Consider the following 14,317-nt stretch of genomic DNA (forward strand, 5'->3'; position numbering starts at 1 on the left):
GTACAGGCCAGAAATAATAAATGTTCAAGTAAACTCATTTGTCGGGACAACAGTTTGAGAGCATTCTCAACTGAATATTTGATTTAATTTTCTGCTTGATTTATAAGTCACTGGAGAGTGGGTTAGAAAATCTGAAAGATACCAAATTGCTTTTGTCCAATGCCTCATTAACACGGCATCGACCTGATGGCACAGATCCCTTATGTCTTGCTTTCCTTATGCTTTCTTGCTAGTGTAGGTGAGTGAACAAGACCACTGTGACAAAAAATGGATAAAGGTGTCTTCATTATTGAATCTTCTCTTTCAATGGCCATAGGTTATTTCCTATTTTGATAGCATCACAACCTCCACTAAAGCAACAGCATCCCCTGGAAAGCTGTGCTTCTCCAAGCCTAAATTCTACCCTAATGTATGTTTTGGGTGATGCTCAGCAATCATTAAACCCTTTATAAAAAATGATATAATCTGGTCCTCAGAGACTGACAGGCTGGAGAGAGCCCGTGTGCCCATTTGCTGTCTGCTGTGTGGCTTTCACATCTAAACAAATTAGCAGTCTTTCTGGACATGGTGGGCATTGACCTACCCTCCCATGCTGCTACTGGCCAGCTTTCATTACCATCTGCAAAGCTGAAACAGGCCACTCTTTAATCAAACACTGCAAGGGCTAAGTAAGTTTGACACCTTCTCAAGACAGACCATGGAATGGGGAGGTTCTCTCCATTGCTGTTTTCCAATGGAGACTCTTCTTGCCTTGTCTTCTTGCCTTGACGTGTCCACTGGCTGGTGCTGCAGGAATCAGCTTTCTGCATTAAATGCTGTGGACTAGGTCCTGGGGATTTCGTGTGAGGTGGCTTGTGAGGAGAGCAGGAGCTGTGCTGCACCACTTGGAACTTCTTCCATGAAGACGCTATTGCCTAGAGGGAGTCTCACTGATATTATTTTTTCAATCATGCTGAGGTTTCTGAAGAAATCTCTCTATCCTGGAACAGGAAACTTCATAGCAATGCTGACACACAGCCCTCTGGGGCTTCCTCATACCAATGAATCCCTGGGTGGCAGGGGGCAAGAGCTTTGAACTGCTTTACACTAGCCTTATGTAAGCTGTGCAGGTCATTGTTTTGTCCTTCAAAGCTTATCCTATAGAAGATGTTCAGCAGAGATTAATTTTTCATTATCTATGTGATAAGCATCCAGATACCAGTTTGGGGAAAGAAAAGATATTTTATCTTCTTATTGGTAGGTTTCTGTGCTTTCAGGAGAAGACTCAGACTTTGTCCAAGCTTTTAGCATAGGATATTGTTTGTTTTTAAATCTCACAGGACATTCCCTATTCGTGGATTCCAGATTTATGATGGGCCTGTCAGGATGGCAAAGTGCACTTTCAAGAAGTTCACCCCAACTGTTGACAGATATTCAAGTGCCATTGGGTTCTTCATGAAGAACGCCTGGCAGATAAGCCCCCAGAATAATGTGTCACAAATCCTGATGGAGAAAAGTGTAAGTAAAACAGGAATGCATGCTGTTAGATGTGCAATTTTTCAAAGTTTTTAGAAGTGGTTGAGAGATTTATCCTAGAGCAGGAATTTCCAGGCTGTGGTGCGTGTTACATTGGTGCATGCCATCACTTCATTTTGAAAGACTTTTTTTCTTTAATTATTAGTGATGGTTATTTATAAACCAATAAAATTTGGGGTGTATCAATATCAAAGTTTCTTATACCTGGGCAGATATATATAACAAAATCTGCAGTAGTGGAAGGTTTCACCTTGTAATCAGAACAGACATGTCACCACTCCTTGCTGAGCAGCATTGACAGCTAATATATAGAGAGAACGTGGTGAAGACTGGGTCGTAGAGTTCGAGAGGGACCCAGTGAGATGGTAGGAGACAATAACCTGCAATACAATTCTTAGAAAGAAAGAAGGAAAAGCAATTAGAAGCAAATCCATGGTCAGCAAATTCTGGGTTCAGCAGTGAAATTCCTGTTGAGCACAAACAGGGACTTTCCTTGAGCAGTCACAGCAGAATGTGGCTGTGTCTGTCTTGGCAGGAGCCATAGTTTGCTGAGCAATTCCAGTCTTTGTCTTGGATTTCTGCAGGGATCATGGCCCTGCACACTTAGCTTGGGAAATGATAAATTCTACCTGGCTTGCTCTCAGGGGTCATAACCTCTCCTTATATATATATATTTTTTTTTCAAACAATGTTCCATGCTTGTTAGGACATCCATGAACTGTAGTAACTTTGGGTTGAGGTTTGGCTTTATCTTGAGGAAAATTTCCATTGCTCCGGGACTAACCAATATAACTACTCTGGCAAGCAGTCAGTTTGTCTGTCCCCTCTCTGGTACACTTTAGACCATCACCAGCAGGGTATTTTATGAAAGGATGATGTTGATTGCAGTCACTTGAGTGCTTCCTTTAAGTAAACACAGTTTCTTTCTATTTCAGTAAAGAGCTCTCAGTTATTTTGGACACTTTAGGGAGCTTTGTAACAAGAATAAGGGCTCATTTACTTACTTCCTTATGTCTTCCATGAGGAAATGGTTTTAAGATGGTAATGGGGAACAAGAATGAGAAAATCAACCTAGAAACAGGGTAAGGAAAATGTATAATGAAAATTTTGTTCAGCGGATTGGAAGAGAGTAGAAATTTTCCTTCAGTAATGGCTGTAGGACTCTGTCCAATGGAATGGTTTTGGGTAGATTATATCTGTGCGCATCAGCAAAGAGGATGATTACCTCTAGAATGGCTGAAAATGCAACTCTTTAATACTGTTGTGCCATTTGAGGCCAATGAGCCTGTTAAATGTCCCAGCACTTTTGTCTGAGAGGAAGTTTAGTACTGCAACACCTTTAAGATTTGAGATTTTCAAGGTAAAAATGATCAGAAGATGTAATAATTAGTGTTTGCCTATTACAAAAAAAAAAAAAAAAAAAAGACATCATCCAAATAATTATTTCTTGTATGTATGTTTCCAAGAAACGTCCATTTCTGAAGTTGGTATTTTGCCAGCTTCAGAATCATTTATGTTTGTAGCCACCTGCATCCTAGCACTTTTCACTTTGATTCTATTTTATCTGGATTGAACCCAGATGTGCTAAATCTGATTTCAGACTTGAAGGAGCACGGCTAGTTTATTGTTTTGTTGCTAATTGCTATATGGGACAATATGTCTTTGACTAGTTAAGATAGAGCCTGTAGACTGTTTTAATTTAATTTTCCATCTCCAGGCTTCATTTTATTACTTTTTAAAGGGTAGCTAAGTACTAATTCCCTAAGGGACAATCATTTTACAGTTGTTTTTAAAGAATAAATTAAACATTACTGCAAGTTGTACAGTGATGATAAAACTATTAGTCATGCTGAAGGAATAATTGTGTAATTAATCAGAATAATCAGCTGATTGGTTAGACCACAGAGTAATAAAGCCAGTCAGGTCTTGTTTAATTCCAGCATAAAAATAAATGCTCAGGTAGAACAGAAGACTTAAACACTATGTTCCACAGAAAATGTTCTAGTTGCCTTTTCATTCACAAACCTAACTGGTGTATATAAATATATATGTTCATTTATTAACAGCAACATTAATGCTAGGCTGCTTTAAAAAGAAAAAGGGAAAAAAGTGCTTTAAAACAGTTATTCCAAAGCAGTGGAAGCACTAATTGGTATTAACGCATCTGAAGGCTAGGCTGGTGGTTGTAGTCTCCTATAGGTCTGATTACTGGCAATTGATAGGACTTGGAGAGCTCAAAGGAGATAACCCCTGCCCAAAACAGAGCCATGCCCAAAGAGGATCTTTTATAGGTATCTTTTCTTAAGAAGACCCAACATCTCTCTTTTTAGTCATAAAATAGCTACCCATTCACCTCTCTGTCTTTCTGCTGCACAACTCCTGTAGGGTGAGGCAAGGAACAAGAGGTTGTCCAACACCTTCTAGACTCCCATGAGTGAGGCCACCTCCAGCATGTGCATGTCCCATTTCACACCCATTGCTAATAAACCCTATGGTTACTTTTTCCCTGTAGCCAGGAGTGTAGGGGGATTTCAAGCCTATTTTACTTCTAACTGTGCCAACAGTATGGCAGCTCTAAATTGTTTATGTTAAAGACATCTCAGCGCTCTGTGTCCAGCAGGTTTGTGGTCTCTAGAAGAGCTCAGAGGGGTCAGAGTGGGTTCTTGACCATAGTCTAGCATTTCCCATGGGACTGCAGTCCCACCTAGCTAAGAGAGAGGCATTTCTAATGTTGCCTTTTTATGTTTAACCTGTGTTATCATGGTGCTGGTGTTCTGTGTCAAAGCACAAGTTTTCAAGTAGTTCACAATGGGAAAAAAAAAATAGATGCTGCATTGAAGTGCAGGTCTGTTATCCCCTGGGGGGGAGGGGGGGTGGGGGGGGAAGAGAGGGCAACAACAACAGCAAACAGCTAAAGAGGTTCCTGACTAAAGAGAACTGGCAGGATGAGAGCTTGCAACACTCCATCAGAGGAAAAGCAATGCTAATGAGAGCAGAGCTCTTTGGTGATAAAATAGAAGATTCACATTGGCTGAAAAAGTTTTCTTAAAATGATAGCAGCGATACAAGGATATTATTTTTTAATCTAAAAAGAAGTGTTTTCCACTGTAATCTTCAGTACTTCTCTGCAGATGTGCTACCCATGCTGCCCTTGGGCAGGTTTATTTAGCATATTCCTAAGAAATTACATACTCCTGTAACCATCATCCATCTCATGCCTTACAAAAATAAGGTTTATAAAAGAAGCGATACTGCTCATTATCATTTCCATTTAATTTCTGACTTTCAGACTTTTTAGAGGAGAATGTTGGAAATCATATTAGCATTAGCACCAAAACTATCTGCCTGCTGGATGGAATCACTGACATTTAATCAAACGTAAGCTGTACGGGCTGTACCTTAGTTTGTTTTGAAGTACAGCTGACTTTGTTCTCTTCCTCAGTGAAGTGCCTGTTTTCAAATTCAGCCCCAGAAGTACACTGTCACAAAGTGTTTATAGTGGAGCTTTGAGCTGCAGCAGTGTTTGCATTTTGCAAAGATTTCCTCTTTTATAAATTAAAATGAAAAAAGAAAAAAGAAAAACAAAGCAAACAAAAAAAAAATCACAGAACTTAGGAGATCCTCCTTCCTTGCCAAATAGCCCTTTGGGCAAAAATTTCCTGCAGTGCAGTAAGAAAAGGTTTTAATACACTCAAAAATACACATTAAATTTCCATATGCCTGAGCCTCTTTTAAGTGAGACTGCTTCAGGTGTTTGTTTATGAGGCTAATACTTAGACAAGGAGGTGGCAGAAAAATGCTTCTAGGGTTTAATTTAATTTTAAGGTAATAAAGACTTAATAGAGCAATGTAAGGTTCTTGCTACTTTTATTCTGCAAGGAGTTCTTGCTGCAGTAGAAATTCTTTTTAAGTCAGTGGGACTTTCCATTTAACTAAGAATCACAATGCCCCTCCTATTCTCCTAAATTGTTCTATTTATTAGTGTGAAAATAAAGCATTTGAAGTCCTTAGTAAACTTGCAGCCTAATCTTGCTGACCTTAATTCTTACTTCTGTGAGCAGCCCAATTAAAATTAGTTGAGCTAAATGGAACAAATTACAGTCTTTTGGGTCGGCGTGATCAAGATGCTATTTATGCTGTCTCTTTTAATATACATTGCTGCAGGATTCATTCAGTGTACTTGACCTGGAATAATTATTGTCTTGATTGCCTCAGAACTTAATTGTCGCACGCTGCAATAATTTTCTCTGCAAACATTAAAATATCCCATGCCTTTTTGCTGAACATCTACAGCTTCCTTGTTTTGCTGTATTTTCATATCAGGACAGAGTCTTTTACTTAGCAACTGAAAAATTTTGAAAACAGAGCTATGCATAATGAGGATAACGCTGTCCCCTGCTATTTTTCTTGCCTTATATATACATATACATATATATGTTCTTCAGGGGGTGTACGACAGAGCCAATTCTGAAAGCTTCTGTCACTTTTATGAGTTTCATAAGGTTTTGGGGGGAATTAATTACAAAAAAATGGCACTCATAGCACCACTTAAAATAGTCATTGGAAATATATGAGTAAATTCACCATAGGTTTAGTAGTTTTTGTTTCTTTAATCACAACTGGGATAGATGATGATTACTTCTCAGCAAACTTCATAATCTTCCAGTACTTCCCTTCCCTTTGAGTCACCCTCTTCTTTTTGACAGTACAATTTATTGCTGTATGATTTCAAGGAATAAATGGTTTTGTGGGTTCAAAGAACCGAAAGCCTAATTTTGATGAAAATGTCTCCTGGGATTAAGAAATAGGAGAGAAAAACAATGTAGTCAGAAATCTAAGTAGAAGAGGCAAAGCAAAGCTCTTGCTCAATAAATAATGCTTTCTAGTTCACTGTCTTGGCTGTTAAAACACCACAAATTCAAGCCCCTACTTATTTTTCCTTCCTACTCTCTCCTGCTAGGTTGGACTGAAAGTGTTTTTTGGCAGATCAGGCCAGTGGTTTGGAAACAACGACAATGATGGTGACAAAATGTCCATCTTCCATGATCTGGATGGCTCTGTGACAGGGTATCCAGACACTTTCATCGGCAGAGCAGACAACTACTTGCTCCGTCATCCTGGGTGTCTCACAGTCCCACGCTGGAATGGGATGATGTGCACTGGGAAATTTGCACAGGTAAGAGGGGTGGCTGCAGGCAATGCCACTGGGCGTGTTGGGTGGGTCTTAGGGGTGGTGGAGTGAAACCCGATGAACTCTCGAGAAGATAACAGAACAATAATAAATTGGGTATAACTTTACTGCTCTCAGTGTTATCTGCCTAATTCCAAGGACTCTGTAAAGCCCCTGTTGTGCAGTTTCCTCTAACCTATGGCTGTAAGGAGCTCTTTTTCTTCCTATTTCCCACACGAGGCTGCAATTTGAAATGTAGCTGGGGAAAAGTCTGATGTTTTCTAAGTCGTTGTTTCCAGGAGTTTGTCTACTCTGTCATGGGGCTCCAGTGGATAACTCTAGTTTCCATCACTCTGCTGAATCTAGTTTCTCTAATGGAAGATGTTACTCTTGTCTCATGGGAAGTCAGTAGTCATTGCCCAGACATCGGTAGGTGCAGCACAGGATGAAACTCTGCCTGAAGTCATTGAAGACCAGGAAGCATTAATTTGCCCCCCTGGAAAGAGCAGACTGTCAGGTTTGCCTTTTTAACACACAGTTTTGTCAGCATGAGGACTAGAAGAGCCTGATGTCCTACAGTTGCATCTCAGGAAGGGTTGCAGACTCAGATACACATTTTTTCCACTTTAGAGGATTTCTGAAGGTGTTTTTTCTGTGGTTCTCTGATGTGTAAAGTGTAGGCTCATAGCTCAGGCAGTCAAACAGCACTCTGCTCCCCTTTCTCCAAGAACTTTTTCTACATGAAAATTTTAGGAATGCAATTGTCTTTGAGACCTCTATGCATACATAATATATGCACTGTCATGTCCAAATTGTGTGTCTCCTTATGCTAAAAAAATTTGTGTTTGCTTTAGTAGCACAGCAGAGAACAGGAATTGCTATTTAAGTGTCTAGACACTGGACTTAAGTCCTCTGGTTCTCTATTGACTAGGCGGAAACAGGATTAGGCTCCTATGGATAGCAGTTTCACTGAGTTAGGGATTTCTCCTTGGCACTTACATTTTGCTCTGTGTCTCTAGAGAAATAATATTCTGTGCTCTGGCAACATAATGGTTAAATTCAGAATTGTAAACAAGTAGACATTTGTATTTTTGTGTCTATTAATACCCTTGCGATCATGGCACTCTATGTGTTGAGGCAGTTTTTCCACCATAGAGAATTTCCTTGGCTAGGTTTAGGCAAGTGTAAACATTTGCTTCTCTGGGATCCGTTACTTACCAGCGTTTTTCTTCTAATCAGCATCCAGCAGGATGAGTGAAGTTCTTATTAATTTTATAGGTTTTGGGTAGGGAAATGTATATGCGTGCAATGTAGAAGAAGTTGGTCCTGTGCAGCAGGGTTTGATTTAATTTTGGGGGTATAACTGCTGGAGTATTTCAACTTGACCTTGGTTCTCAATGTCTTTACAAACTGATGATTTGTTTGTGTGCTAAGTTCTGAGTGTCATATTCCAGATCAAAAGCCTAAAAGAGTGAATCCAATTATGGAGAAAGATGGTTGGCTTTGATCTTAGCAGCTCTATTACAAAATCTGTTTTTCTTTTCCTTTTCATGTAGCTCTGGTAGACAAGAACTTTTATTCTTTCCTAGCACAAGCAGGTGAAAATGTCCTTTCAGCTGAAGGAAATAGTGACTCTTGCATTGCTGCTGAACTGAGCCCAAGATAGTCAGACTGGGGATGGGCTACTTGGCATGGAAAACCGATCCAAGTCCTTCGGCTAACATTGCAGCCAAACCCTTTCTGAGCAAAATGCCTAGAGTTCAGTTAATTCCTTTCAGCTTGGTTTCTTCCATTCACCTTTCATGCTCTTCTTCTGGATGAAATTTGCCTAGTAAAGGAAATGCCAGGGGAAAACCTATTCCTCTGGCGGTGTTTCTAGCACCACAAAATCCCAGGGACAGACTTTCCTAAGGATATTTTAATCTGGCGACTCAGGCTGATGATTCCACCTTCCCATGGTTGGTTCGTGGCCCTTGCTCCTCATCATGTCCAAGGAGCACTGTGCCACCTTCCCCATGTAGTGTCTGAGAGCTTCCTTCAGCGGGAAGTACTGAGACATGTCTTGTGCTTTGGCTCCAACGTTGCCTTTCGCTACCAACAAAGGGTTGTGGGACCAGCTTAAGATCATGAGATTTACACAGACAAGAACTATCTGGCCTCTTTGTTCTCCCCTTTGGATTCTGAAGTCTGTAGGGTTATTGTTATACAAATGAGACCAAATCCTTTTTTATTTATTCTTTGGATGACAGCTGAAATTCTCGTGTAATATAAACAAAGCCAAACTTTAAGGAAGAACATCAGAGAGAGGAAGACTGACAAGGAAATCACAAGAGTTAGTGACACCACAGCTTCTGGGAATCTCTGTGAGTCACTCAGACCGCCAGCAAGGTGTTGAGGTTCTTGGTGTCCTCTCAACCTGATTTTCAGCTGTTGCAGAGGCCAATAATAAAATAATAGGGAAAGGTTCATTCCATAGTTCTCTCCATGTAGGTGGGTGAGATTTCCAAAAGCACTGACCTAGAGACTCCTCAACATCTGCATTAGTTGTGAAAATGTAAATGAGATCCTCAACCATTTCTGATTTTTATATACACAGCAAGAGAAGTGTCCTGGTGCCTACTAGGCAGCTGAGGCTGTGCACTTACTACTTCCTTGTAGACTTCAGAGAAACTCATCAGGACAGACTGTGAAACCTCTTTTTTTAGTTTCTTTTAAAATAGGCAGAGCTTTTGGCAGTACATGCTTTTTTCCTTTATAAGCTTAAAAAAATATTAGAGATTCATAAGAGACTGCCACTTAGCTGGATTAGTGTCATTTCTGAGTTAACAAAAATTGATGCCTTGCTATTATAAAATACTTTAGGTAATGCTGTTGATTTTTCACTGGTTTGCTCCAAGAAGTCACTACCTTACTGCACACTGCTGAACTAGAAATCATTCAATTCCTGTTAACTCTGTTTTTGCAATTACAATAACCCAGCACCTCTAAGATGCAAATGTCCAGTTGGTAGCCACTTGTCTATTAAGTACCGCATAGCTGTTTTATTCAATAATGCTTTTAAAGGTAAAGCAAGCAAGAGATGCAGTATGTAGTGAAAGGTGCTTTTCCCAGCAAACGTTTATGATCCCATCATAATGTAATGTATGGTGCCTGAGCAGTGTCGGCACCTCATGGGCTGGGAAGAAGGAAAAGCCTGCAATACATTTTTCAGCTAGTGCTCCATATTTGGACAAAGAGGTCCAATTTTGATCTCTGATGCACACCAATGGAAAATGCACACCAAATAAAAATAGTTTTGCTGATGTCAGCAAAGCTGCTGTTATTTTTAGGGCTAAAATTGGTCCTAGTATGTCTTACAGGAAGAAAAAAATATTTTTTCTTTCTGAAAGAATTTTAAAGTCTTCACTTGGAAGTTCATAGAGAAAAATTGTTCTCTTGGGAACTAAGCCTACTTTGAACAATTGAACAACCAGAAGAGCAGAAGATGTGTTTTGAGTTTCTCATTTTTAAAGGATTTTACCCCAGCTTGACAGCTGACAGCACAGCAGAACAGAAACAATGTTAAAGAAACTAGAAAGGCAACCAAACTTTCTCTCAGAAATCAAGATTTTCTGTTCTAGTGCTTTGCATTTTGCTTATCTTCATAGTTGCTATCCAGCTGAATAGCAGCTCCCCCATGAATTGTAAAAGAAATTATCTTCTCAGTTTCACAATCTACTTGGGAAAATTGCCATGTAAGCACAGGGAAATCTGACACACCTTTTTAGCATGAAGTGTTAAGCAGCTAAAATGACAACTATGTCCATTAAATGATCCAGGCAAGCAGTAGGTTCACATTTTAGAATGTTTTAAATAGCTCTTCTTCTCCTTAGGCTGTAGTATCTGGGCTATCTTCTTCTCTTACTATTTTATCATATTTTAGAGTATCATTATGACTCTCTTAAGTATTTTTGTAGATCTAAACAAAAAATAACAGAGATGTTGCTAGGTAGATGAATTTTTCATCCTAGAACAAAATTCTCTTGTTACACTCCTTTATTTCATTTAGCTCATTGGGAATTAAGAGCATCCTTTGATGGATGACTCTTCTGGGATTTTAATCTGTCTTGATTGCAGTCCTGAAAGGGTAACAAAACCCAAGCACTAGAACTGACATTAATTGGCATCACAGCAAGGAGGTCAGGGATTGCATGGCCAAGGACTGGATCCCCTTCTTGTCTCTCGTTCCTTTGAACAGAAGGATACACCACCTCTGTCTTCTCTCAAATGAATTTTGCTGCGGCCAGGGCATTACAATCCAAGAAGAAAGCAATAGGAATCTGCTGCTTTTGGTGTCACGTGCTCTGCCAAAAGGCAAACCAAATGTCATGGCAAGCACTTGCGTCTTGGCTGTGGCTTGGAGTCAGTAAAGCAGTTTCTGTTGTATTTTAAGGACATGGTATATTCTCTTATCGCTAGTGTTACAGTAGAAGCTAGAAACCCTAGCTAAAAGAAGCCTTTGTATAAAACAGTGAGAAACAGTCTGTTTTGGTTTCGATCTGTGTAGACAAGACAAGGAGAAGAAAAGCAGATATGGAGATGTGAGCAACCAGCCTAGCACTGGAAGGCAGATATCCTGAAACACTTCATCTTGGCCTCTCCTAGTCTTGGCTGTGCTTGTGTCCTTACCTGCAGTATTGAAACCTGCTAAAAGACTGATTCCATTTTGATCTACCTCAAACACAGAAATTAAGTTTAAAAATAATTGTACAAAAAATTGTAAAAAAATAGTGGTTTAAAAATAATTGTTGCTCATGTAGGAGCTTAGGCATTACTGAGATAATATGGATTTTTATGGTGGACATTCCTGTTCTTGAGGCAAACAGCCCTATTCTGCATTGCAAGAGACTGGAGGAAACATGCTTATAGGTGTTCCCACCTGTCCGCTGTGCACTTTGAACCTTTCAGGGAATATGACAAGCTGCCTGCTACATCCCTGTGTTCTGAGACCAGTTTGTATGACAGTTCGTATGCATCCTCCTTCTGCAGTAGAATTTTGTAAGGGGGGAAGCAGGTGGACATCATATATTCAACCTTAAAGATAGCACTTGCCACATGAAGTGGCCTTCGTTTAAGTTATGGAAGGACAGAAGAAGTGTAAAACTGGAGTGTGTTTTCTTAATTGGCCTGCAGGGTTGAACTACAGACCAAGGGCATCTGTTAGTTCTCAGACAGAAGAACTCTCTGTTGAAACGTGCACCATTGTATTTAGTCTGTAAGATCATACAGTCAGGCCATTGAGTTTTAGCCCCTAAAATTTCAGCCTAGTTTGCTGCTTGAGAGCAGAGATGTGGATTCCATTAGATAACTGGACCTGATCCAAAGCTAGTTGAAATCACTTACGAGTTTTCTGTATTTTCAATGGAATAAGGCTGTTTTTAAAGTGTAGTTATTTGAATTCATAAAAAACAGTTACTTTGCAATATTTCCTTGATTACCCTTTTCCCTGAAGATTTTGAATAGTGAACGTTTTTATGGTGCTGTACAATTCATATCTCACTTCATGGTGTCCCCACAAAGGACTGCAGATGCTATTTCTGTTTTACCTTTTTATTTGAACTGGAAACGTTTCAGTGACTTTCCAAACGTTCTGAGTTCTTCACTGGCAAAAAGCGTTTATAGGCAACAATGATCAAATGCACATGTTATGGCTGAGCCTGGCTAGTTTAATGGATATGTTTGTCATTTTCCTTTCACCCTCAGCTTTATATTCAGGCCAGGCGCCCTGAGAATCTGACCCTATCCATTGCCAGAGCAACATACTCTTCCCACCCCTTGCAGTTGCAAGGCGTAAACAGAGGGGCACCATACCAGCAGTACCAGCCTGTCGTCATGCTGGAGCAGGCTTATATCATCCAGTGGGATGGAAGAGCACCTGAGGATATCATCCTGTACCCGATCAACTTCAACAGGTACTCCCCTATGTTGTTAGAAAATGTTCTGTTTTAAAAGTTCTGGAGCTCTAACGATTTCCCAGGTTCTTTGCAACTCATCCTTTGAATGTTTCTGCGTTTTCTGGGAGCACCAAAGCAAGGTGTTAATGACTGGCACTTACCAATGCAAAGAGTTGCCTCTGCTTCCACTTTGTTCCAGCTTTTTTGATGTACAGAGATGTTTCTCTTTCCAGTACGTTTTGAAACAGAATCCAAGTAAGTCCTGGCCTTCTGTCCCTGAAATCCCTCCAGAAGAGTTCTGGCTCTCGTCCACTTGTTTGTACTAGTTGCTGCACACATAATTCATCTCCCGTATATATAAAGTGCAGAAGTCCATCAGAATGTGCACAGAGCTGTGCATCTTCTCTAATCCAAACAGTACTGTGATCACTCTTGCTTTCTACACAATATTTTAAAGCATTAGGCTTTAAAATAGCATTAGCCTACAAAATTGTAGGCTGTGCTGTATTTATTTTCCATATTTTCTTCCATTTCATCTAGTGTTATATAAAAGCAAGGCATAGCTGGTTTAGACGTACCTTTTCCCCTTGCAATCTGTTTCATTTTGCATAATTTCTTTTGCAGTTTTCAGTACTGGTTCAGGACCAGTGTTATTCTTACTTTGGTGAAATCACTTGTCCTTTTTACTGGTACAGCTGCTAGGAGAGAGTCCTGTGATCCACTCAGCTTAGCTGCGACAGGAATTGCCATGGTTAGCAGAGATTTGTTGCAAGAGACGAGAACCAAAAGAATAACTGGCCATACCCTTGGGTTCTGCAGTTTCTGTGGCTCCTCAGTTTCCTAATAAAAAGGCAGTACAGGAAGAGGACAGCATTATGCAAATGAGATCTTTCATAACTACATGTAACCTAGCCACGTGGAGGCTTGGATTTGCAAAGCAAGTATTACATAGTTGACATAAAAGAAGTCAGAGGCATAGAGGATGTGAAGTAGCAGGTACCACTAGTAAATGTGGAGGATTTTGAGGTCCATCCTGTATTATCCACCAAGCCCCACACCCATTTTCTGACCCTCTAGCAGAAGGTCACTGCCATAGTTTCAACTTAGGATAGTTTTGGCAAAGGCTTGAACAATGTTTGGGTCCTCTGAACTTTGAAGCTGATGAAATTTGGGGAAAATACTATCTGCAGTCCAGTTATGAAGCCTCGTGGAAATGTAGCTGAGAAAGGCAATGTTTCTATGCATCACATGCATTTTTGTAAGTGATGTGTAACTGGTCCTCTTTGGATTGAAAGACGTAGATAGCTGTAGGGCCATGACCGAGTCACAGGAGGAGCTGTGGTTGGATGTTCCTGTCACAGAGGAATGATAAGAACTAAATCATTGTTTTCTCTGTTAACATAAGTTCATGCACTTTAAGGGAGAGGAAAACCCTTTAGTCAATCATGGACAAGCTGAGGTTTGCAATTATTATCTGTCTTTAAATAACCAGCTATTTCCTCATATAGACCTAAATCTTCTGCCTCCGTATACGGTGATGACCCTATCACTATGCCAGATAGTACTTGCCAAAGCTTTGGCCCCTGGTCTTCAAGTACAGATTCAAATTTGAAGGCAGCACTGGGTGACTGATAAAACTCAGTTTGATGTTCAGCCCTTGTTCAAGCAGCAACAGTTTTAACTTTTACTATTGAAAACC

At 40.0% G+C, this 14,317-nt stretch overlaps 2 protein-coding genes across 10 annotated transcripts in view; both read left to right on the forward strand.

The window, feature by feature from the left end:
* LOC137862850 (inactive cell surface hyaluronidase CEMIP2-like) overlaps positions 1-14,317 on the forward strand; it is a 53,412-nt gene that overhangs the window by 19,792 nt on the left and 19,303 nt on the right. For all 7 annotated transcript variants that reach the window (XR_011100555.1, XR_011100554.1, XM_068695281.1 and 4 more), the window contains 3 exons: positions 1,320-1,497; positions 6,476-6,691; positions 12,428-12,636. Coding sequence is in view for 5 of the 7 variants with exons in the window: in XM_068695281.1 (XP_068551382.1) it covers positions 1,320-1,497; positions 6,476-6,691; positions 12,428-12,636 (603 nt within the window). In the remaining 2 variants the exon portion in view is untranslated. The remainder of the gene's footprint in view (positions 1-1,319; positions 1,498-6,475; positions 6,692-12,427; positions 12,637-14,317) is intronic.
* Positions 1-14,317, forward strand: part of CEMIP (cell migration inducing hyaluronidase 1) — a 112,219-nt gene that overhangs the window by 16,900 nt on the left and 81,002 nt on the right. The gene's annotated exons all lie outside the window — the stretch shown is intronic.

The sequence above is a fragment of the Anas acuta genome, chromosome 12, assembly GCF_963932015.1.
Source record: "Anas acuta chromosome 12, bAnaAcu1.1, whole genome shotgun sequence".
Taxonomy (NCBI): domain Eukaryota; kingdom Metazoa; phylum Chordata; class Aves; order Anseriformes; family Anatidae; genus Anas; species Anas acuta.